Genomic DNA, 26946 nt, shown 5'->3' on the forward strand with positions numbered 1-26946 from the left:
AATTACTTGCTGTACCTGCATTCTAACCTTCTGTGTTTCATGTGTGAGGACACAGCATTCTGTAGTCTCTCTCCATTTAAATAATATCCTGCTTTCTATTCTCCCTGCCAAAGTGGATAACCTGAACATTTCCCCACATTAAACTCCATCTGGCAATTTTTTTGCACTCACTTAACCTATGTATATCCCTTTGCAAACTCCTAACTTCCTCACATCTCGCTTTCTCACCTATCTTTGTACACTAGGTCCTTGCTTAATGTCGACTCTCTTAACACTGTTTTGCTTTAACATCGTTAATAGTGTCAATATATCCGCTTTATGTTGTTAGTTTCACTTTGACGTTGTTTGCCACAGACTTCCTCTTCTGTGGCCTGCCTGCTCACAAAACCATTTCCCAGCACATCTGCTCATCCTCTCATTCTCCCTGCCGCTGCCACCCTTGGCTCCCAGCATTGCTTCCTGCCCTGGCACTCAGGCCTTGCCTCCTGCCCCTGTCTCCACTCCAAGGCCTCGCTCTATGGCATTGCCTCTCCTCGTGGGCCTTGTCTGCCGCCCTTTGTTCTTACCTTAGGCTACGGGGTCTGTTGTTCTTCCCCCTGCAGCTGGCTCCACTATTGTCTTTGCCACTGACTTTGCCCATGCTGAACTCGTGCTCCACCTAGCGGCAGAAGTCAATCAGTGCAGGTAGTCCTGGGAATTCAGCTGATAACTGCACCGACCAACTTCTGCCACTAGATGGAGCGTGGTCAACCTAAAACGGCATTGACTGTTATATCTGCTAACGTTGAAGGGTTCTCTGTAGCTAAACAAAACATCCTCGCTACATTATGCAATGAGTTGCAGTGTGATGTCCTCTGCCTGCATGAGACACATAGAGTAAGTGAGAACAACCACCCAAAATTACCAGAAATGTTCCTGGTTATTGAAAGATCTCATCGACAATATGGCAGTGCTATATTTGTTAGAGCTGGTTCAGTTGTAGAAGCCACTTCTAAAACAGAGGAAGACAACATCGAAATTCTAACTGTAGAGCTGAACAAAGTAGTAGTGACCTCAGTGTACAAGCCACCTGGCACAGATTTCAGCTTCTCTAACCCTGTACCCAACCTGCACAATAAACCACAGATCATCATTGGAGATTTTAAAAGCCACAGTACCCAATGAGGGTACAAGGAGTCTAACAACGATGGAGAAGCAGTCGAAGAATGGATGGGTGCTAACCAGCTTAGTCTTATCCACAATCCTAAAGTGCCAGCCTCCTTCCACAGTGCCCACTGGAAGTGTAGTTATAACCCAGATCTTGCCATTGTCAGCAACGACATTGCTGGCCTCTGCAAGAAGCTTGTCACAGACCCAATACCACAGACACAACACCGTCCTATTGGTATCCAGGTAAATGCAGCAGTGTTACCAACCATCGTACCATTCAAAAGGTGCTTCAACATCAAGAAGGCCGATTGGAACGGGTTCATACGAGCACTTGACCGTAAGGTTAAATGCATTAAACCATTACCTGAGCACTACAACCTGTTTGCAAAAGCTGTCCAGAAAACAGCCAGAAGGAAGATCCCCCGAGGTTGTAGAGCTCACTACATCTCTGGTCTCACCCAGGAGAATGCTGAACTCTACTGGGAATATGTCTCAATGTTTGAATCTGACCCCTTCTCAGAGGAAACAATATCTACCGGTGAGAGGGTGATGTTAAGTATCTCTCAAGAGCATCAAAACACCTGGGACACCTTGATAGAGACAACAGATCTTACAAAAAACAGCAAGAAGGCATGGTCTCTCATACGCAAACTCGGAGGCGATCCCAAGAAAGCTGCCCAACATCCAAATGTGTTTGCTAACCAAGTTGCACACCAGTTACTCCTAAATGGAAAAATCAACAAGAAACAACCAAGAGCACAACTAGATAGGAAGAAGTACAGCGATGGCCCTGGCATCACTGGACCATTCACCATGGAAGAGCTGGAAACTGGTACATCTGGTCTAAAACACAGGAAAGCAATTGGTCTTGACAACATAGCAATGGAGCAGATAAAGCATTTTGGACAGCAAGCAAAGAAATGGCTCCTACAATTGTTCATCCACTGTCTGGCAACACACAAGCTACCTAATATTTGGCAGAAAGGCACATGTAATAGCACTATTAAAGCCTGGAAAAGATCCCTCAGATCCTAAGAGTTTTCGGCCAATTTCACTGCTTTGCCACACCAATAAGCTGTTTGAACGCCTGATACTCAATAGGATAGCACCAACTGTAGATGAGAAGATCATTCCAGAGCAAGCAGGTTTCCGCCCTGGCAAATCAACAACAAGCCAACTGCTCAACCTCACACATATCGAAGATGGTTTTGAGCAAGGGATGGTAACAGGTGCTGTTTTTGTAGACCCGTCAGCAGCACTCGATACAGTGAACCATTGACGTCTCCTCTGCAAGATCCTAGAGATGACAAAAGATATTCACTTAACAGAGCTGTTAGGAAGCATGCTTCAGAATCGCTGGTTCTATGTTGAACTAGGTGGGAAGCGCAGCAGGTGGCGTATTCAGAAGAATGGTCTTCCTCAGGGAAGCATGCTTGCACCGCTGCTGTACAACATCTACACGAATGACCAACCTATAGACGGTGTCACATGCCGTTTTATATATGCTGATGACTTATGTGTCACTGCCCAAAGCACTGATTTTAACACCGTGGAGAAAATGCTTTCTGAGGCCTTGGAGGGACTAACACCCTACTATGAAGAAAACCACCTACGCACAAACCCATCAAAGACGGAAGTTTGTGCATTCCACCTCAGAAACCGTGAAGCCAAACGCCAGTTTAAAATAACCTGGCGTGGAGCAACACTGACGCATTGCGAGCACCCTATCTACTTAGGAGTCTCCCTTGACAGATGCCTCACCTTCAAGAACCACATCAAAAAGACAAAGGCACGAAACAACATCCTGAATAAGCTCACTAACACAAAATTGGGAGCAAGCTCGAAAACATTGCGAACCAGTGCACTTGCTCTTTGCTATTCCACTGCTGAATACGCCTGCCCTGCATGGGAAAGATCTACTCATGCTAAGAAGATGGATGCTGTTCTGAATGCAAGCTGCCGACTTATTACAGGTTGTTCAAAACCAACAAACACCAACAGCCTATATATCCTGGCGGGTATCGCTCCCCTGATATAAGAAGAACGGTAGCCAGCAAGAAAGAGCGACTCCGTCAAACATCAGATGAGAGGCACCCTCTACATGGTCATGCGCCTATACCCAGCCGCCTAAAGTCAAGGAAGAGCTTCATGAACAGTGTTGTTCCATTACAATCAACCCCATCTGAAGCCTGCATTGCCTTGTGGAAAGACCAGCTCACCAGTCTCGAACAACCCCCAGCGATGGAAATTCTACCAGATGAAAGCAATCTCCCAGGAGCTAATTGCAACTGGGCAACCTGGAAGTGTCTTAACAGACTTAGGACTGGTGTAGGTTGTTCAAAGGTGTCACTAAGCAAATGGGGATATACAACCAGCCCGACAACTTGTGAATGTGGAACTGAGCCACAGACTATGCAACATCTCCTGCAATGCCTATCGCTAGAGGAACCCTGCACTGTTGCAGATCTTGCTGAATTTAACAACAAGGCGCAAAAATGTGTCTAGTTCTGGCTGGGCCATGTATAGACTGTCCATGGACACGATAAGAAGAAGAACTTAAAAGTAAGGTGAGTCTATTTTCCTATTGTATACTGCATTGTACGGTAATTTCTTTCATATTTAGTAATGTATTTTATTTTGCAAGTTATTTCAGCTAGGGATGCACAGTGCTGCGCATGTATGGTACAGTATTTCAATTGTACGTTGTCTTTTTCCAGACAAGAAATGTCTAAAGGAACCTAACTTTGGCTTTAACATTGGTTCCTATGGGCTCCTATAATTCACTTAAAGTCACATTTTTCAGGAAAACAGCTACAACTTTAAGTGAGCACTTACACCATCATCAGTAAATTTGGTTTCAATACATGTGGTCTTTTCATCCAAATCATTAATATAGATTACAAATGGTTAAGGCCTCAGCACTGATCACTGTGGCACCCCAGTAGCTACAGTTTAACAACCTGAAAATGCCCTATTTATACTGATTCTCTGCTTTCTATTAGTTAGCCAATCTTCTATCCATGTCAATATATTACCCCATCTGCTTCATTGTATTATAATTTTCTAAATGTCCTGCTACTAGTCCCTGAAAAATAGATTCCAGAATTTTCCCAATGAAAGATGTTGGGTTAACTGATTTATAGTTTCCTGCTTTCTGTGCTCCCTCCTTTCTTGATAGGACCAGTACATTTGCAATTTTCCCATCCTCTGTGACCTTTCAAGGATCTAGGGAATTTTGGAAGTTTAAAACCAATGTATCCAATATCTGCAGCCACTTCTTTAAAGACTCTAAGATCAGGTCCAGGGGGCTTCTCAACCTTTAGCCCCATTAATTTGTCTCATATATTTTCTCCAATGATAATGATTGTTTTAAGTTCTTCCCTCCTTCTGCCCTGATATTGGGATGCTTTTAAGTGTCTTCTTATGTGAAGATTGATACAAAATATTTGGTCAAAGTCTCCACCATCTCCTTCTTGCCATCTCCTTCTTCTCCATTATTAATTTCCCAGTTTCATCCTCTAAAAAGGATCAATGATTAATTTAGCTACTCTTTTCCTTTCAATATACTTGTTGAAGCTCTTACTGTTTTTAAAAAATATTTCTTGCTAGTTTACTCTCAATCTATTATCTGCTTTTTTTTGATCCATGCTTTGCTGGTTTCTAAAATTTTCCTAATCTTCTAGCCTACCACTATATTGGATTTTCCCAGTCCACTTTAGTTAACTCTGCTTTCATGCCTTTGTAATTGCCTTTCTGTTAAGTTTGAGATACTATTTTAGTTTCTCACCTGCAAACTGAATATGACACTCTGTCATATTATGTTTTTTCCTACAGGATCCTTACATTAATTAATTAATTAATAATTAATTATGTCTTATATATTATCCAATAGCATGTTTCCTGGTTGATTCCACATTGACATGCATACACTCATCCTCAGGGCTTCATCTGTCTATTTGATCTGTCCAATCTATGTCAAAAATTAAAGTCACCTATAATTATTGTAGTGTCTTTCTTATAAGCCAACATTATTTCTTGATCTGTCTTCCAATGTAGCTATTGTTAGGTAGTCTATCGACTACATCCACCAGTGACCTTCCCTTGATATTTCTTATCTCGAGTCAAACAGATTTTACATCTTGATCTACTCAGTCAAGATCATTTCTCACTAGTTTACTAATCTTATCCTATATTAACAGAATTGCCCACCTCCTTTTCCTTTCTGCCTAGCCTTCTGAAATGTCAGCTATCCCTGAATATTCAATTCCCAAGCTTGGTCGCCTTGCAAACACATTTCTGTAATGACTATCATCTGTACCCATGTATTTCTATTTGTACCATCAATTCATCTCATTATGAATGCTGCATCCAATCAGATAAATATTAGTTAAGTTTGTCTTGTTACTATTTTCCCCACTCTTGCCATATTTGCTGGCGTTTTAAAATTCCAGGTCTCATTTGCATGCTCCAGCCAGCTGTCCACCTGAAATGGGCAAGAAGCACTCTGTCTGGAAATGTAATTCTGAGCAGCAGGAAGTTACCTATGGAACAGTAGCTGGAATTCTGTTTAAGTCATGGCAAGGGTCTGCAGAGAGTGTCACATTTGAGAAGGAGAGAAACCTGAGACAGAGGAGGCTTTACATTTCCTTGTGGGGCCAGAGAAGCATCAAAACTGGTTGGCAATTTGCTGTAAGCCTCCTATGTACTTGCCCAGTCATTCCTTTACGCATTTTCTTTTCTTTCTCATGCTTTATTGAGGTAAACTGTGATATATACAAAGCAGGTTAATCCTTCCATTAAAGTACTGGACATAAATATTTACAACAGTAGTATAGAATTCTTATGCTAATATCACACAGTGAGATTTCTCCTGTCCTATTGTAACTTCAATTTTGTTTTTTATTCCTCCCCCATTTCATCTATCCTTTCTAACTTGTTCCTAACTTCAAGATTTTAAAATTTAAGATCTTTTGTTTACATTTTATCATCTTCTTATTGATTACCACCATCAATTTTCAAGTGGGAGGAACTATTATAAACGGGGGCTAGTTTGAATATTGTTTGGCTTAACTGCATTATTAAATTCACACATTTAGTTCTATTTTTATTTATTTATAAAATTAATAACGAAGTTTAAAAGTTGGTTGGCTTCCATGGCATAAATTGAAAGCGAATACCCAGTTCAATATCACAGAATCACAGTGCAGAAGAGGCCCTTCGGCCCATCGAGTCTGCACCGACACGTGAGAAACACCTGACCTACTTACCTAATCCCATTTACCAGCACTTGGCCCATAGTCTTGAATGTTATGACATGCCAAGTGCTCATCCAGGTACTTCTTCAAGGATGTGAAGCAACCCGCCTCCACCACCCTCCCAGGCAGTGCATTCCAGACCATCACCACCCTCTGGGTAAAAAAGTTTTTCCTCACATCCCCCCTAAACCTCCTGCCCCTCACCTTGAACTTATGCCCCCTTGTGACTGACCCTTCAACTAAGGGGAACAGCTGCTCCCTATCCACCCTGGCCATGTCCCTCATAATCTTGTACACCTCGATCAGGTCGCCCCTCAGTCTTCTCCGCTCCAACGAAAACAACCCAAGTCTATCCAACCTCTTTTCATAACTTAAATGTTTCACTCCAGGCAACATCCTGGTGAATCTCCTCTGCACCCTCTCCAGTGCAATCACATCCTTCCTATAATATGGCAACCAGAACTGCACACAGTACTCCAGCTGTGGCCTCACTACAACTCCAACATGACCTCCCTACTTTTGTAATCTATGCCTCGATAGAGAAAGGCAAGTGTCCCATATGCATTTTTGTTGGTTTTTAAAATTTTCCCAATCCCCTGGCTTACCACCAGTCTTTGCCACATTGTCCAACTGCTGTGCGCTGCTTCACAGCAGAGCCATGTCCATGAGAATCCACCCAGCATGCCATGGATGTTCCCCCAGTATGCCGTTGGTGTTGGGCTGTAACATCCTCTGCTCCCGGGATGTCCGTGATGTGAGCAAAGCCCTGGCAGGTAAGTCCCGATCTCTGCACGTCACAGTTATCAAGAAATGTTCTACATTGGCGTGTTTTCCCACTGACATGGGCGGACGATCCAGCAGAGGGGGTGATTCAGGCAGGCCTAATGAGATGTTGATGTATTACGATGAGGCTCTCGATGTCCGATGGCAGAGAACGCAGTCTGCCATTTGCAGGCTGAGCAGGCAATCACAAACTGGCTTCACGCCGTTGTGAAACTGATCACGCCATATTGTCCGCTCATGCCACCGAACACTCCCAGCGCCGGCGAGCACTGAAAATCCCAGCCAGAGTGTTACTGATGTCTGGGTCTTTTACTGAGAAATCCAGAACTCTATCTTGGTTGCATCTGCCATTTATTGCGTAGTATGGTGTGTTCGACCGTAGCTGGTTTGTTAATTCACGTGTATCTCGTACTTACCCTGAATGTTACAGTATAAGATAGATATTGTAAATTGCTTTATCTTTCTCACCTTGCACAGGAAAATTTATTTATGTTTGATCAAACCGCGTGGAATCTTGTAACTTTCTTCACTGAGCAAGTGTCTTGAACCTCAAACTTTACCTATTTTAAACAAAACGTTATTGGTCCCCAACCAGATATTACCAACAATTTGGGGATCTGGCCAAGGATCATAATACAATCCAAAGGATGTTGATGGTAGCAGGTTCAGTGATAGCAATGTCACCAAACATCAAGTGGAGGTACCTAAGTGATCTCTTGTTGGATAAGATCATCGCCTGGCGCAAATGATTCATGCACCTATCAGCTCAAGCCTGAATGTTGTCCAGATCTTGCTGCATGCACTCAAGGACTGTTTCAGTATATGAGGAGTTACAAATGGAACTGAACACTGTGCAATCATCAGTGAACATCCCCACTTCTGATCTTATGATGGAGGGAAGGATGAAGCAGCTGAACATGGTTGGGCCTAGGATACTGCCCTGAGGAACTCCTGCAGTGATATCCTGGGGCTGAGATGATTGACCTTGAACAACTACAACTGTCTTCCTTGGTCCGACTCCAACCTATGGAGAGTTCCTTCTCCTAATGCCCTTTCCTAACAGTGATCTGCTATTGGGGAGTAAATGAGTCATTGCTGAGGATTTTGAGCACTACTTTAAGGAATATTCACTTTTACTATTTGCTTCCTGCTGGAAAGTTGAAGGTAGCTTTTGAAACACATCTGGAGACTTTCTGGGAATTCTCGGAGGACTTCATCTAAATAGAGTAAATGCTATTCTGACTTATTGAACGCCTAATAAGCATCACCAGGAGAAAGGGAGCACTTGGTCATGGGCACCTGTTTAGCGGTCTTCTTTACTTTGCAGGAGGAATGGGAAGAGGACATGAGAGAAGGCAGAGCAGCATCATCTGCTGCAGGAGATGATAATCAGCACCATTTGCGACTCCACAGATACTGAAGCAGTCCATATCCAAATGCAGCAAGGCCCAAAGGTCAGACAAGTGGCAAACAATATTCGTGCCACGCAAATGCCAGGTAATGACCATCTCCAACAAGAGAGAATCTAAACAATGGCCCTTGACATTCAATGGCATCACCATCACTGAATCTCCCGCTATCAATATTCTTGGGATCACCATTGACCAGAAACTAAACTGGACTAGCCATATAAATACTGTGGCTACAAAAGCAGGTCAGAGGCTAGGAATCATGTGGCGAGCAACTCGCCTCCTGATTCCCCAAAGCCTGTCCACCATCTACAAGGCACAAGTCAGGAGTGTGATGGAGCACTGTCCACTTGCCTAGATGAGGGCAGCTCCAACAGCACTCAAGAAGCCTGACACCATCCAGGCTAAAACAGCCCATTTAACTGGCACCCTACTCATTCCATCCACCACCGACACAGAGTGCCAGCAGTGTGTATCATCAACAAGATGCACTGCAGAAACTCACCAAAGTTCCTTAGACAGCACCTTCAAACCCGTGACTGCTACCATCTAGAAGGGCAAGGGTAACAGATACATGGGAACGCCATGAGCTGGAAGCTTCCCTCCAAGCCACTTACCACTCTGACTCAGAAATATATCAACATTCATTCACTGTCGCTGGGTCAAAATCCTGGAACTCCCTCCCTAACAGCACTATGGGTATACCTACGCCACATGGACTGCAGTGGTTTAAGAAGGAAGCTCACCACCACCTTTTCAAGAGCAATTAGGGATGGGCAGTAAATGCTGGGCCTAGTCAGCGATGCCCACATCCCATGAATAAATAAATAAGAGAGCGGGGTTGCATCCCCCCACCCACGCCTGTGGGTACAGGATATGCCTCCTCTTTTAGATCTCCTTCATGGGGATCTCCAATGCTTGGTGTATGCACCATCTCCCTTCGTTTCTGAGTCATTCTGAATTATGCCAATGTGGGCCAGTAAGCGTATTCCAAACCATCACTGGAAGTGAGTTAGCACATTCCACATGTACTGTACCACAAAATTTGCTTCTAATTAATGTTTGAGTGCTAAGCCTGCAGGTGTTTGTGTTGAAGCCTCCAGGCAAGTTGAAAGTATGATAATCAACAAGTAGGCCCAAAATTGTCTGCTAAAATCAGATTTTCAAGCATGTCTTATTAACACAGTATACGTCATGCTTGTTTTCATCTTTTCACCAAAATTTAGGTCAAATGGCCTCTCTGTTCCACTATATTTGGTAAAGCACTTACAAGACAAATGAAGTTAATTTAATTGAATTGATTAAACAGATCTGCAAAAATTTGGTTTGCACACTAAAGGCTGGGAACTTCAACTTAGTATGAAGGTCAACAATCATCTTTTGATATTCAGCAAGTGATGCTATTATTTTTCACCAGATTGTACCTTGGGAAAGTATGCATTGATTTTTTTTTCCACCACAGACTAATATAATGTCTTGAAGCAATGCATCCTCCATCAGTGTTAAATGGAATTTCAGATTGTGAATGACTTTTGCAATAGCTATTAACAGAGAAGCATCAAGATTGTGAAAGGTCTGGTATCAATTATATTATTACAACTCAAGAGACTAAGAAAATCTAGATATGGAATAAAAGTACCCCAGCAGTGATGAAATAACATTGTATTCCTATGACCACAAATTATACCATCAGATAGTATCTATCTTCCACCAGTTTCTATTTACAAACGGCAACTGACTAAAGAGTTAATGAAACTTCTCAGTGAGCTACTTTTCAATAACATTAACCAACTATATGAGTTTCAAGGAATGTTACGAAACCTACAAGTAATTACCACTGTTAAATAACTGTTTTTTTTCTAAAATTGTCTGGTAGATGCCTCGTTTTGAAGTAACCACTATTAACCAAAATAACGAAACGTGTGATCAATATAGACAAAATATAATTTTTCTTTTTGGCACAGCTCTTACAGATCTTCAGAGCAGCGTGATTTCTGCCCATGGCTTGCCTAAGCAGTTGACCTCAGCCTCTTTCCCATGATCAGGGTTATTTATATAATGGATGTAGGTGCCAGGGGGGATATTTTTGAATCTTTCTTTCCAAAAATAATTATTTTCAGCCAACACCATCAGCCTTGCCACAGCAATTTCCCTCCCTCACACGTAAGGCACCATCTAAGGTACCACCTTAGCAGTGTCATATATCAATGCTGCTTCAACTCTAGCTTAAAATAGGAATTCAGAAATAAAAATATTTCTTTGGAACTCTTTGCAATTTTCTGCTAGGAAACCCAAGCAGAAATATATTTCACTGCATAGAAATATACACATAATAACTTCGCATTAACTTATAATAAAGCAATTGCCCTATTTGTGGTGCATTTTTGATGCAACCTCATCCAAGGGCAGGATGAGGTTTCCATCATTAAAGAAGAAAAAATGTAGGACAGAATTTTCATCATGTTCAGGTAACTGATTGTGATGTGTAGACATTTTTTCCTGGATTGTAAAAGCTTTATTTATTGGTTTCAAAGTCTTCAGCTCCCTGAGGCAGCTCTCTGCCTTCAGGGAGCTTTCATTCAGTGTTCGCTTGAGCCCGCGCTTGCGTCAGTGCCCGACCTCCTCCCGCCCCCACACCAGCAGCGCTGAGCATTTCAGTGCACGTTTCACACTGGCTGGCTGTTAACTGGCCAGCTGGCATGAAATCGCAGTGGTCCGTACTCCGACCGCTCCTGGGCCCACCGATCGCACCCGCACGCCAACCTAAAAATCCTGCCTTGCGGTTCACTGACCCTTGAACTGATCTGGTGACCTATCCAAGACACTTCAAGAGAGTCCTGCTTTTGTTACTAGGTAGGACACTTTATTTTTAGAAAGGCAGAATATGGACAATTTACCTCGACAAAATTGAGTCCAGGGGGTCAGCACACTTTTCTGGTTTATGAACAGACAGGGACTAACTCATGTCTGAACATACCTCTGGAAAGTCATTAAATTGTAAACAACCATTGAAGATATAGCAGAATGCAACAAGATCACTTGTGGATTTTACAATTACTATTGTCTGGATATTTACAAAAACTGAGATAAAATGGTCACCCCAGACTTGGTATCTGTAAACTTGAAATCCAACAAAGAAGGGTGTGAAGAAACCACTTTACCAGGGAAGTTGTGAATTGCCATCATTCATTCCCTATTTGGCGTGATGGCTTACGTCACGTAACCGTTGTGTGGATAATTGGAGTATTGATTCTGTGGTCACATGACAGAAACTGGCTTGAGATAGCAAAGGTCTTATTATGTTAAGAAAAGTCCAGAGAAGGCAGTCTGGGGCAAACACCACAGAGAGAGAGAGAGATCTCACCCAGGCAAAGGAAGGATCCTGCCTAGGGAACTCACTACAGGTAGAGAAGAACTGGGGCTAGCTATTTTTACCTACAAGATATATCTACACTACAGGAGCTTGTCTAAAGTCGTCAACAGAAACTCCCAACCTCCATTCTTTCTTCAGTAAACCAGAGAGAATTTTCAGGCCTGCAATACTTCTAATCTTGAAGAAACAGCGGAATAGTGGCTCTTGAACTCTTCTTAAAGATGTCAGTGCATGCTATCTTTTGTCTGTAATCATCTTTTCTTGCATGTGTGTGTGTGGATCTTGTGTGAATGAGGGGTGGGTGTTTGTTGCAATTACATTTTGGATGCTGTGCAAAATAATTGTTTATCCTTTCTTTTAATTTAAACATACAAGAAAGCTTATTTTGTGTTTGTCCTTAAACGTCACAGCACTCAAGGGTTAAAACACTCCTCAAAAATATATCTTTATGCGGTCAGTCGAGAGACGGGAAAAAGGGGAAATTATGCACATCTCTCCCCTGTCAAAAACAGATTGGGACTGGTCTGGGACTGAAACCATTGGACAACAAATAAATTGGAAGTGGGTGGTGAAATTGGTTGGCTGCTGAAATTGTAGGAAAAATAAATCAGCAGGCTTTCACATAATTTTACTGTGTAAAGTATTTAAGATGGCCAAATTTGATGCTAAAACTTTGTAGATCAGGCAGAGATATGTAAGAACATATGAATTAGAAGCAGAGGGCTAGGCCATTCTTCCCCTCTAGCCTACTCCACCATTTGATGAGCTCGTGGCTTATCTGAATGTGGCCTCAACTCTACTTTCCTCTCAATCCCCTATATCCTTTGATCCCCTTACAAATCAAGCATCTATCTAAATTAGCCTAGAAGTATTCAACGACTGTGCCTCCATGCTCTCTGGAGAAGAGAATTCCATAGATTAATGACCCTCTGAGAGGAAAAAATTCCCCTCATATCCATCTTAAATGGGAGACTCCTTATTTTTTTAACTGTGTCCCCTAGTTCTACTCTTTCCCATAAGGGGGAACATCCTCTCTGCATCTCCCCTGTCAAGTCCACTCAGGATCTTACATGTTTTAATAAGATTACCTCTCATTCTTCTAAACTCCAATAGATACAGGCTTAACCTGTCCAATCTTTCCTCATAAGATAACACCTTCATCCCAGGAATCAGTTGAATGAGCCTTGTCGAATGCAATTATGTCCTTTCTTAAGTAAGGAGACCAAAACTGTACACAGTACTTCAGATGTCATCTTTTCAATGCATTGTACAACTCTTGCAAAATTTTCCTACTTTTACATTCCCTTGCAATAGATGACAACATTCCATTTGCCTTCCTAATCGCTTGCTGTACTTAAATACTAATTTTTTGTGATTCATATATTCTTTCTTCATTTAAAAAAATATAGGGGAGAATTATTAGCTCATTGGGTGGGCGCGCGCCCAACCTGACCAAGCGTAAAATGACGTACGATGATGTCAGGTGAGTGTCCCGACATCATCGCACACTCATGCGATATTTCGGTTGGCGGGCAAGCGCCAGAGTCCTGCCAACAATTAAAGGGCGTGTTAAGGCCATTAAAAAGGTGATTGAAAGAAATTTTTCGCTGCCCATCCAACCTTACGGTTGGTAGGCAGATGAAAAGGCCAAGCAACCTCTGCATTTTTTAGGTTTCCAACAGCAAATAAAAATAAAATAAGTTTTTTTTAATATCATTTTTAACATGTCCCTGCTCATGTGACAGTCACATGAGGGGACATGTTTTATAACATTTCAGAAATCTTTATTTTTTATTTTGAAAATGTTCATCTCCCTGAGGCAGCTCTGTACCTCAGGGAGATTTTCAAGCAAGCACTCGCACGCATGCACAAAATTTGCGCTCGCCCCCCTCCACACACACAGCTGCCACTTGCGTTTCACACTGGGCGGGCCTTAATTGGCCCGCCAGCATGAAATCACGGTCTGGTCCCAATCGCGGGAGGCGGTCGGCTTTCCAGCTGCCTCCCGCCGAGCTCGTCCGACAAGGGAAAAATCCGCCCCATAGCACTTTTCTATTCTTCCTGTCAAAGTGGATAAGTTCACATTTTTCACATTGTACTCCTTTTGCCAAATTTTTGCCCACTCAATTAACCAATCTATATTGCTTCGCAGACTCCATAAGTGGAATCGTCCCAGATTTGCACTAAGTGCGGTAGCGAGCGAGTAAAATGATGTTTTATCTGCGGAACGCAATGGTGGCTTTCATGCTGTATCATCCCAAACCCACTGTATTAATTATGCATTCCCAGAAAACACGCAGCTGGCCAATGAGTGATTCTGGAGGGAGAAGTGTGTGTGGCAGGGCCTTTCAGCGCCTCATTCAAACACTCTCCCACACACACGTATCACACTCATCTCAATGTCCTGAGCATTTTGAATGCTGCCTGCTGGGATTTGCTTTCAGTTGTCCATCTGAGCTGACCTGCATCTCCGCCCACCCAATGATCACACTCCCATGCAGCAACTGATCTCACCCACCATGATTGTTGTTTCACTTTTGATTTGGACAGTATGATCTGGATTTGCTTTTTCATCAGCTCTCCCATCTTATCCCCTCGCCCAATCACCCATTTCCTTTCCCCCATCACAGTTGACACCTCGACATCACCTTCCATCTCCCGTACGTGACCTACCAGCCACAACCCTTTTGCTTCGGAGATGTCCAGGTGAACATGCACATTCCCTTCCTTCCCAAAATCCCACCCCCATCCACATTCACCTCCTCAACCTCCTTCCCACCCCCAGGGTCAGTGTCTTCCCCCAAATCCCCACCAACCACCCTCACCGAACCTTCTATCGCTATTGTTGAATCCTCACATTCCCACCCTACTGTCTCACTCTGCCCTCAGTCATTCTCACCATTTCCTCATACCATGACCACCTTCTTTTTGCTCCCCAGGAGGCAGTCATGGACCCATCAGACCCCTCCTTTGCACGTTCACGTGGACATCCCCCACTCCTGACCCCTTCTCCCTTGGAACCCCTTCCCCCCCTCTGGACCCTTTCTCCCTCCCGAACCCCTCCCCGCCACCCCCTCCAGACACCTTCCCCCGCCGAAACCCTTTTCATCCCCCTTAGTCCTCCCACACCACCCCCCCCAGATTCCCCCACGCTTAGCCCCTCCCCCTTCCTGACTCCCTCAGACACCCTTACTTCTTCCACCACCCTTTGTCCTTCCCCCCTCCCAATTCCTTTCTCCAGCCTTACCTCTTCCTCCAGCCTCACTTCTTCCTCTAGCTTTACTCCTTCTGCCTTCCCAACTCCTTCCTCCAACCTTACTCCCTCCCCTCTCCGCAATCCTTCCTCCCCCTCCCAAGACTCCCTCCTCTCCATGCACTCCTGCCTCCCCCTGGACTCTCTTCCCTCTCCCATACTCCCTCCCCTCTCCGCACTCTTTCCTCTGCCTGGACTCCTTCCCCTCTCTGTTCTCCTTCTCCCCTTGGAACTCCTTCCCTTACACCTTACACACCCCCCCCACCCTTCAACCCACCTCCCCAGCTGCCATCTTCTCCCATTACCCCCTCCTCCCCAACCTCGCACCTTGACACCTTCGTTCCCCTTCTACCAATCTTACCCCCCGACACCTTTATTCCCCCCTCCCAACACCTTCATTTGCCCCCTCCCAACCTCACACTCCCAACACCTCTTCACCTCCCAGTCGATCCTCGAACTTCCTCTACCATCCCCTCGCCGTCATCCATTGTGAGCATCAACAGTGACTTTCCAACTTCTGTGAGCTGCTTCGCAGCAAAGCCATGTCCTTGAGAATCCACCCAGTATGCCATGGATGTTTCTCCAGGATCCCGTTGCTGTCCAGCATCTTCTGCTCCTTGGATGTCCGCGATGTGATCAAGGCCCTGGAGGTAAGTCCCATTACATTTGTCAAGGCGTGTTCTGCACCGGCGTGTTTTCCTGCCGATGTGGGTGGACAATCCAGCGGGCGAGGATGAACCCAGCAGGCTGGCCTTATAATGATATGCTGATGTTTTACAATGAAGTTCCTGACGTCTGATGGCAGGGAACTCGGTCCGCTATCTACGGGCTTAGCGGACAATCGCAAACTGGTTTCACAATGTCGTGAAACCGATTTTTGGCCTTCTCACCATGTTGTCCACTTACACCACCGAACACGCCTGATGCCAGTGGGCACGGAAAATACCAGCCCTAATGTCCTCTTCACAACTTACTCTCCAACCTATCTTTGCGTCATCAGCAAATTTAGCAACCATACATTCAGTCCCTTCACCCAAGCCTGTGATAGAGATAGTAAATAGTTAAGGGCCCAGCACTGATCCCTGTGGCCCACTCCACTAGTTACAGCTTGCCAACCCGAAAATGACCCAGTTTATCCCTGCTCTGTGTCATCTTAACTAACCAATGCTCTATTCATTCTAATATATTACCCTCTAAACCATGAGCTCCTATTTTGAGTGGTAACCTTTGTTGTCACATTTTATCAAGTATCTTTTGGAAATCGAAGTACACCACATCCACAGGTTCCTCTTTATGAACATTGCTTGTTGCTACCTCAAAAGAATCTAATAAATTAGTCAAACATGATTTCCCTTTCACAAAACCAAGTTGACTCTGCCTGATTGCATTAAGATTTCTTAAGTACCCTGCTATAACCTCCTCAATAATGGAGTCTAGCATTTTCCCTATGACAGATGTTTGGTTAGTTGGCCTGTAATTTTGTGCTTTCTGTCTCCCTCCTTTCTTGAATAGAGGAGTTACATTCGCTGTTTTCTAATCTGATGGGATCTTTCCAGAATCTATGGAATTTTGATAAATTATGCCAATGCATATACTATCTCTGCAGCCACGTCTTTTGAGACCCTAGGATGAAGTCCATCAGGTTTTGTGGACTTGTCAGCGTTTAGTTCTAATAGTTTTCTTAGTGCCCTTTTCCCTAGTGATTGTAATTCTTTTAAGTTCCCTCTCTCTTTCACCTCTTAATTTACAAGTACTTATGGGATGTTGTCTTCAACAGTGAAGACAGACACAAAATATCTGTTCAATACTTCTGCCACTTCCTTATTTCCCATTATTAATTTGCCAGATTCACTCTTTAGAGGACCCACACTCGCTTTAGTTACTCTTTTCCTTTTTAAATACTTGTAGAAACTCTTACTATATATATTTATAGCTCACTTTCTCTCATGCTCTATTTTGTCCCTCCTTGTTGCTTTTTTAGTCATTCTTTGCTATTTTAAAAAATTCTGTCCAATCTTCTGACCTACCCTAATCTTCACAGAATTGTATGCTTTTTCTTTCAATCTGATTGTATCTTAAACTTCCCTAGTCAGCCACAGATGGTGCATCCTTCTTCTAGAGTTTCTTTCTCACTAGAATATATCTTTGCTGAGTGTTATGAAATAACTCATTAAATACCTCCCACTGCATCTCTACTGACCTACCCCTTGACCAAATTTCCCAGTTCATTTCAGCTAGCTCTGTCTTCATACCCTTGTATTTGCCTTTATTTAAGTTTCAAACACTAGTCTTAGGAGGTCCAATCTTCTCTCCCTCAAACTGAATGTGAAATTCAATCATGTTATGATCAATGCTACCTACAGGCTTCCTTCACTATGAGTTCATTAACTAATCCTGTCATTGTACTCTTGAACCTTCTCTTCCAGGGTACTTTTGCCAATCTGATTTATCCAATCTATATGTAGATTAAAATTACCCATGATTACTGCCATACCTTTCTGACTAGCCCCCATTATTTCTTCCTGTATACCCCGTCCTACAGTGTAGTTACCATCAGGGGGCCTATAAACCATTCCCACTTCTTACCTTTGCTTTTCTTATCTCTACCCAAATTGATTCTACATCTTGATCTTCAGAACTAAGGTCACTCCTCACCATTGTACTAATGTCATCATTAATTAACAAAACTACCCCACCACCTTTCCCTAGCCTCCTGTACTTGCAAAATTTCAGGTACCCTTGAATATTCAGGTCCCAGCCTTGGTCACCTTTCAGCCATGTCTCTGTCATGGCTATCAGGTCATACACATTTATTTCTATTTGAACTGACAATTCATGTTTTGTTACAAATGCTGTACACAATCAGATACATAGTGTTTAGTTCTGCCTTTTTGCTATTCTTGCAAACCTTGGCCTATCTGCTGTCACACTCTTAAGTTTGTACACTCTGTCCCTTCCTGCCATGCTCTGATTGTCATTACCCGTATTGCTACCTTGGTCTCTTGCCTTGTCTTTTCCCTTAATTTCCCACATCTCCGATTACGTGATCCCTCATCCCCTACTGTTTAGTTTAAAGCCTACTGCTCTAGTTATATAATTCGCCAGAACACTGGTCACAGCACGGTTCATGTGAAGACCATCCCAACAGTACAGTTCCCACTTTCCCCAGTGCTGGTGCCAGTGCTCCATGAATTGAAACACATCTCTCCCAAACCAATCTTTGAATTACGCATTCAACTCCCTAATCCTGTTTACCGTACATCGTGGCTCATCTACCAAACCGCTTCTGCTTAAGTGAATTTACAGTGCAGGTGTGTTTCAAGCAAGTATTATCAGCATTTTCTTCTCATGCAGTATAAACTGTTGTTGCCTTTACAATTGGTATTTGTGTATACCTGTCCTGATGAATACAAGATGAAAAGCTTTGACACGTGTCTCTTTTTTCAGCAAAATATGCTTTGTGAAATCCAGAAATAAAATATTATGAACAATATTCCTAGAAGGTCCACTGTCTCTTGGTGATGGTATATTACAAAACAATCTGATTTTCTGAATCCTTGATATTTACAACCCAAATGTGGCTTGACTTGGTTGCTCCAGCAGTCTACAGACCGTAAGTTTGAATTTCTAATCCTTCATCATTACTGATAAAAAAGACTGATTTATTTATCATGTTTGACTATTTATAATGACTGTCAAGGTGAAGAAAATCTTCACCTTTTCTATTCAGAAATGTGCTTCAACCAGGAAAAGACACATCCTACTACTGAAGTGATGACATGCAAATCTGTAACACCAGTCATTCTAGTAGACTCTTTGAATCTTATAACTGAGTGACATTTACTACCAAATAATGAGCAGCTTTTTTTCAAAGCAGCAACATTCCACTCACTGCTATAAAAAAGAAAAGGCAACTATTTTAACCTTACCCATCAATGAGTAAGCAAGTGGGTAAGTAGTTAAAATATCTTAAATTACTAGACTGCCCTGAAGTCACCAGGAGCTGATGGTCTCCAATTCTAACCTGGTCAAGTAAACAGGTGACAAAGCCACCTGCCCAAAGCTGATGGGAACCTTTTCCACAAATGCATGCTGCATTTCGGGTGACAGCAACAGGACATGTCTACAATTTTAACTCAGTGACCTGATAAAGAAGCCGAACCTCTATGAGTCTATGCTCAACCCAGTTGGGAAGAGAATCGTGGCCAGAACAGACCTAAAATGGTATTTTTCCCCCACTTTATTTTGTACGCTGGGTCAGGAAGAGCAGACACCCTGGTCGCAGGGGTGTAGCCTTCTGTTGGTCTTTGCTGAGTTTCTGGCTGGAATGGATGTGATGGGCCAGCAGGATTATGAGGCTCAAGAATTAAAAAGACTTAAAATACACTGAAACTCATATCCAGAGCATTGGGTGGGGTGATTTTAACTCTCAGTACTACTGTGCTACAGTGCTACCTAAACCTGACACAGAGAAAGACATTCATCCCAACTAGTCTGGTCTATTATTAGTTCAAGGTATCTGAAATGACTTGCTTGCTTGGGAATACACTTTGTTACACAATCCCTTAAAAAAATTGCAATTTTACTTTTAAAATGAAGATCTTGTATATTATTTTGCTCCTCGTGCGAAGTTAAAGAACCCGCTGAAGTGTTGTGCCCTCCTCTGTGGAGAATTTGGTGGTGGGGCAGCATTTAATCGGGCAGGCGGGTGAGGACTCCTTCACCTTCCCACCTCCTCCCTGATTAAGCCTGTGGTGGGAAGACCCATGGACGGTCTTCCTGCCCGCTGTCGATTGAGGCCCTTAAGTGGGCAATTAATGCCCAATTAAGAGCCTCATCCTGCCGCAATTGATGTTAGACCAATGGTGGGCTAGGGGCTCATCATGCTTTGCATACAGCAGAGGTATTTGCCTGCTGGTTGCCAGGGGGGGATCCCTCATTCAAAGGCACTCAGTGCCTGCTTGAAGGACCTGGTCTAGGGAAGTGGGGAGGTTGCTGCAAGCCACCCCCTGCCCTTACTGCCAACTCGCCCACAAACCTGTAATCCCCATCCTGTGAACCCTCTTCTGCCATCACTCAACTGTGACCTGGGGTGGGTGTTGTTCCAGGAACAGACAGTGCTTACTGGTGGCACTGCCATTGAAAAGAGCTGCTAGCCTCTGAATAGCTGGCAGCTCTCAGTGGACAGGATTACCACGCTGGGTCCTAATCCTGGGAAAGGTGTCAAGTGCTTGATTGGCACATAATACCTGGAAAGAAGCAACGTGGGGCTCTCAAGTTGGCGGTCAAGACCCCCATCACGGCACACGATTCTGCCCATAGCTTAGTAAAATTATTTATCTTTAAGGCAAAAATTTTCCCGTTGGCGAATGGGGGCGGGGCCCGCTCCCACGCTCTCCCCCCCCCCCCCCCCCCCCACCCCGACAGGAGGAAAATGTTGCCCTAAATGTTATACCTACTTGTTTGAGGCTAAGATGAATGGCAATTACAGAATATTAAAGTGGTAAGAAGATTTGTTTTCAAAATATGTTGTAGTGGACAAAATTATGATATGATTTTCATTGTAACTGTTTAAGTAAACAAACATAATTAAAAAATCTCCTAAATATAGAGTTATTTTGGAGTTTTCTTCTGCATTTTTGAGCAAATAAACTTAAATACATTTTGAAGCCAGCTGTATTTCGTGTATATTTCTTCAATCATGCCTCTCTTAATTCATCTCATTAGGCCTGCATTCATAGGAATATTTGGCAGTATTTAATCTAGGCGACAGGGGGCTAGCATGCCAGCTGGAGAGCTGGCAAGAGTCCCATGTCGCCTCCTTTGGGGAAGGCTTGCTGTATTAAGTGCCAATTAGGGATTTAAATTGCCAGTGGCAGACCTTATATAATTATAGACATTTACAGCACAGATGGAGGCCATTCAGCCTATCGTGTCCACACCGGTCAACAAAGATCTGACTACACAAAAGATCAATACACAAGATAAGATCACACGGAGTTAGGGGTAGTATATTAGCTTGGATAGAGGATTGGCTAACCAGCAGAAAGCAGAGAGTTGGGATAAATGGGTCTTTTTCTGGATGGCAAGCTGTAACTAGTGGGGTGCCACAGGGTTCGGTCCTTGGGCCCCAAATATTTACAATCTATATTAGTGACTTGGATTCAGGGATAGAAGGTACTATAGCTAAATTTGGAGATGACACCAAAACAGGTGGGAAAGTAAGTTGCAAGGAAGAAATTAGAAATTTACAAATGGATATGGACAGATTAGGTGAATGGGCCAAAATTTGGCAGATGGAGTTTAATGTGGATAAGTGACTTATTATTTAAATGGAGAGAAACTTCAGAATGCTTCAGTGCAGAGAGATTTGGGTATCCTCGTGCATGAATCGCTGAAAGCTAGTATGCAGGTACAGCAGGTAATAAGGAAAGCACATTAAATTTTGGCACTTATTGCTAAAGGAATAGAGTATAAAAATAGGGAAGTGTTGTTGCAACTGTACAAGGCATTGGTGAGACCGCACCTGGAGTGCTGTGCACAGTTTTGGTCCCCTTACTTGAGGGAGGATGTCGTTGCACTGGAGGCGGTTCAGAGGAGGTTCACTGGATTGATTCCAGAGATGCAGGGCTTGTCTTATGGGGAGAGATTGAGCAGTTTAGGCCTATACTCGCTAAAGTTTAGAAGGATGAGAGGAGATCTAATTGAGGTATATAAGATGCTAAAGGGGATAGACAAAGTAGACGTAGAGCAGATGTTTCCCCTTCTGGGGCATTCTAGAATGAGAAGCCAGTTTTAGGCTAAGGGATGGTAGATTTAAATCAGAGATGAGGAGGAATTATTTTTCTCAAAGGGTCGTGAATCTGTGGAATTCACTACCTCAGAGTGCAGTGGATGCCGGGATGCTGAATAAATTTAAGGAGAAGATAGACAGATTTTTAATTAGTAATGGGTTGAAAGGTTATGGGGAAAGGGCGGGAAATTGGAGTTGAGGCCGAAATGAGATCAGCCATGATTGTAATGAATAGCAGGGCAGGCTCGAGGGGCTGAATTGCCTACTCCTGCTCCTAGTTCTTATGTACACTAATCCCATCTTCCAACGCTTGGCCCATAGCCCTGGAGGCTACAGCATTGCAAGTGAATATCTAAATACTTCTTAATGTTACAAGAGCTTTTGACTCAACCACCCTTTCAGGAAGTGAGTTCCAGACTCCCACCACCCTCTGGGTGAAAACATTTCTCCTCAACTCCCCACTTAGCCTTCTACATCTTATCTTAAATCTATGCTCCCTGGTTATTGACCCCTCTACTAATTGAAAAATGTGCCTTCCTATCCACCCTACCTATGCCCCTCAATCTTATACACTTCTATCAGGTCCCCTCTTAACCTTCGGTGCTCCAAGGAAAACAACCCCAGCCTATCCAATCTTTCCTCATAGCTCAGATCCTCCAGCCCAGGCAGCATCCTGGTAAATCTCCTCTCCACCCTCTCTAGTGCAATCACATCCTTCCTATAATGTGGTGACCAGAACTACATGCAGTCCTCCAGTTGTGGCCTAATCAGCGTTTTATTCAGAATCCTGCCTCCCTACCTACAGCCAATTAAAGGCAGGCAGCTGTCCATGGCAGGCAGTGTCAACAGGAGCTGCTAGTAATGCACCCACCAGAGGCCCAGAATCAGCAAGGGGCCACAGGTGAATGAAAATGTAATGGGGGTTGCAGGGGTGGGGGGGCCATGGGAAGGGAGTTGCCAGCAAGAGCAAAGGGGTGGCTTTCAGTGGGCCCAAACCTCCTTCTTGATGCCTGGTCGCTCAATCAGGCACTGAGTGCCTTTGAATATGTTGTCCCATCCCAACCCCCCTCCCCACTGGGAGGCTGCAAGCAATGTCCACAGGATTTGCTGATCGGGCTTTCAGCGTGATGACTGCTCCACCCGCGGTGGCAGCCGGATGAGACCCTTAAGTGAGCAATTGATTGGTTGGGGGTGGAGGCCCTCCATGAGCCTTCCTGCCCTGGACTGAATCAGGGCAAAGGTGTGAAGGTAGCACCCTCCCTCCTGAGCAAATGCTCCCTGCCTCCAAACTCGCCTGGGGGGAAGGCAGTATTTTCCCATTGTATGAACAATTGTAAAAAATTTCCAGGCAATCAACTTTCTTCACAATAGAGATTTATATATCATCTTGTCACACCTCGGAAATGCTCCGTTATAATTCACATAGAATGAGTTGTTTTATCTAACTAATTGCAGCAGCTGGTTTGAACAATCCAGGATCGCCACAGCCCATAAGAGAGGCAATCAATTCATCTGTTCAATTTTTCTGATGGTTTCAGTGGTTGGAGATTTGTTGCAAATAACATTAGGATACTTCCCTGCTCTCCTCTCAATCCTGGCATGAGTTTTCTAATAACCTTCTGACAGTCAGGGCCTCAGTTTTAATGACTCATTCATTAATGTCCCATAGCACTTCACACTATAGCAGATTGGCATGAAGTTTACATAATGTGCTCAACACCTCAAAATAGTGGAGATATTTTGAATATCTCTTCGTGCAAAAACCTCATATCGCAGCATCCTTTCACATTCTTAGAAGTGCCCAAAATTCATGCTGATAAAAAAAACATAAAAATGTTTCTAAAGGTTTTACATACGTGTCTTTCTGGCTGAATCTTCCACAAAAAGAGATGAGATATCTTCATCCACTCCTGCATCATTCTTGGCAATGCAAGTATAAGCGCCAGTATCTTCATAACGCACGTTGCTAATATGCACTCCACTTCCATTTGCTAAAAGATACAAATAAATATGTTATATTCCCCCTTTTCACCATTTGCATTGTGGAAAATCAGCAATCATATTAAAAAGAAATACCAGAATTTATATACAACTCATCACATCCCAGAAATACTCCATAACAGTTCACATAGAATGAATTGATTTGAGGTACACTGAGTATTTTCGTGTAACTAACTGCAGCAGCTGGTTTGAACAATCCAGGATTGCCACAGCCCATAAGAGAAGCAATCAATTCATCTGTTCATTTTTTCTGATGGTTTCAGTGGTTGGAGATTTGTTGCCAATAACACTAGGATACTTCCCTGCTCTCCTCTCAGTACTGGCATGAGATTTTTAATGACCTTCTGACAGCCAGGGCCTCAGTTTTAATGACTCATTCATTAATGTCTCATAGCACTTCACATATAGCAGATTGGCATGAAGTTTAGACAATGTGCTCAAGACCTTGCGTGGATTTAGACAAACATCTGACTCAGCAATAAGTACGAAGAAATGATCTAAACTGGGATTTTAATAAGCAAAAAGGTACAACTAACCTGAAGGTTCAAAAATTACTCATTACACCCTCTTTCCTATTATAAGTTAAAAGTGTTGGAATCAGATCTCAAGACTGATTTTTTCTTCTACAAAAGGGAAGGACTTGGCATTATCTGTACATTTGGATGTTGACCTGGGATTTTTTTTTAAAAGGTCATAAGTTCACCTTGGACCTGTCAACAAGCAGGCCTCTTCCAAGAAATCACCTGACCTATAATGGTACTTGAGGAAGATCTGGTTGTTTGTTTTGAACTGCAGTCACTTAAATTAATGGGGGAAAAAAACTGAAGAAAAAAAGGCTAGCAAGAATTGGTTGTCTCAATTTGCTTTAAGCTTCTTTACTCTGCAAATATTTTGACCTTTATTTGACAACTGCTCAGTGGCATGGCTGAAACCAGGTAATCCTGTGGGAAAATTACAGAGTGAATCCACTTCCTATCAGTTTGCTCAGCATTGGTTTAAATATGGACAAAAGAGCTAAATTCCAGGAGTGAGATGAAATGACATTAATGCAGCATTTGACCAAGCATGACATTAAGGAGCCCTAGTAAAATTGAAGCCAATGGGAATCAGGGGAAAATTCTCCACTGCCTAGAATTATACCAGCATAAAGGAAAATGCTTGTGGTTGTTGGAAGCCAATCAACTCAGTCCCGGAGCATCATACAGCCATTCCTCAGGGCAATATCCTAGGCCCAAACATCTCTAGCTCCTTCCCTCCATCATAAGGTCAGAAGTAGGGATGTTTACTGATAACTACACATTGTTTATTTCCATATGTAACCCATCAGATAATAAAGCAATTTGTGCCTGCACCCAGTAAGACCTGGACAATATTCAGGTTCGGGTTGAAAAGTGACATAATAACATTTGTGCAGCACAGGTGCCAAGCAGTGATCATTCCAACAAAGAGAATCCAAGCACATCCCCATGACATTCAACCGCAGATTTAGAAATGGTAATGCCAACATCAACATCCTGGGCATTACAACTGATCTGGATCAGTCACATAGGGCAGAATTTTGCCCTTGTCAGGCAGGCTCGACGGAGGCAGGCGGGGACAGTAAGGAAGCCGACCGCCACCCACGATCGGGGTCGGGAGGTGATTTCACGCTGGCAAGCTAATTAAGGCCCGCCCAGCATGAAAGGCAGCTGGGGAACCTCTGAGAAGGGGCGAACGGGGGCAGAGGCCTGTTGTCCGCAGGGTCCAATGCCGATTCAAAAGCGGTGCAGGTAGCCCCAAGGAGGCTGCCTCTGTTGGAATTGCAGCAGCAACATGGCTGCAATCCAGGAAGGACAATACATGCGGGAGGTGAGGTCGGCGGGTCAGTTGGCCCCACGTTTCTCCGATGAGTGCATTGCTGCCCTCCTGGAGGCAGTGGCTGCCAGTAGGGACACCCTTGCCCCCAGAGATGGGAGGAGGAGGCTACCGCACCTCACCAAGAAGGCATGGGAGGGGGTGGCATCCCAGGTGAGCAGCCATGACGTGGTGAGGTGCACATGGTTGCAATGCCGGAAGCGCTTCAATGATCTGCTGCGCTCAGGAAGGGTGAGTACCATGTTGCCATGGGTTAGTGTGGAGAGCAGTTAAGGGCTGGCCATTCCCCCGTGGAGCTCAGGAGTGTTAGAGCCTGAGTGGCACCTGTCAATGACACCTGAGTTGGCCAAGGGGGTGAGCCCTGGCTGTTTGGACTGCGTGGCTCTCACGAGGGCCACAAATTGGATATGTCACGCAAGGTGTTCCTCAGGTGGGGTTGGCCAGGCTGCAATGGCGCTGCAGGTAGAGAGTGAACTAATCGATGCTCCTCTGCCCTTTCAGGAGAAGACATCCCATTGAGAGGTCGCGGACTGGCGGAGGACCTCCGCACCTCCTCATCCTAACCCGCTATGAGCAGGAGACACCATGCACCTCGGTCAACCAGCCACGGTGAGGCTGGGGTGTCAGACGAAGATAAGAGTACAGTGCACAGAGGTGAGAATTTTGGCTTGTGCAACCTTTCTAGTGTAGTCTCTTCATTGATGTCAGCCTCGAAACTGGAGTCCCCATTGATAATCGAAAGACAAGGGCACCATGAAGCAGATCTCCGTTGTCTCACCAGGGTGCCTGGCATGCACAGTGACAGTGTGATGACTTTCACTAATGACATGTTCTTCTTCTCCCTTTTAGGTTCACCAGCAGGCATTCGCACTGAGGACCCTGAAGGGCCATGCCTGACCCTGGAAGACCACCATGCCCACACACCTGCATCAAGATACCAGCACCTCACTGGGCATTAGATCGCCATCTAGTATCTTGGTGCACATTGGTGAGGGCACTTCACACTCGCTTGAGGTGCAGGCGGAGGCAGAAAGTGCCCAGGGCGCCGGCAGTTGGAGGACTGCTGGAGACCAGGT

At 44.0% G+C, this 26946-nt stretch overlaps 1 protein-coding gene across 2 annotated transcripts in view; it reads right to left on the reverse strand.

The window, feature by feature from the left end:
• Window positions 1-26946, reverse strand: part of fstl5 (follistatin-like 5) — a 985045-nt gene that overhangs the window by 214017 nt on the left and 744082 nt on the right. For both annotated transcript variants that reach the window (XM_078540706.1, XM_078540715.1), the window contains exon 10: window positions 23872-24006. In XM_078540706.1, the coding sequence (XP_078396832.1) occupies window positions 23872-24006 (135 nt within the window). The remainder of the gene's footprint in view (window positions 1-23871; window positions 24007-26946) is intronic.

Source organism: Cetorhinus maximus, chromosome 1, assembly GCF_964194155.1.
Source record: "Cetorhinus maximus chromosome 1, sCetMax3.hap1.1, whole genome shotgun sequence".
NCBI classification, from domain to species: Eukaryota; Metazoa; Chordata; class Chondrichthyes; order Lamniformes; family Cetorhinidae; genus Cetorhinus; species Cetorhinus maximus.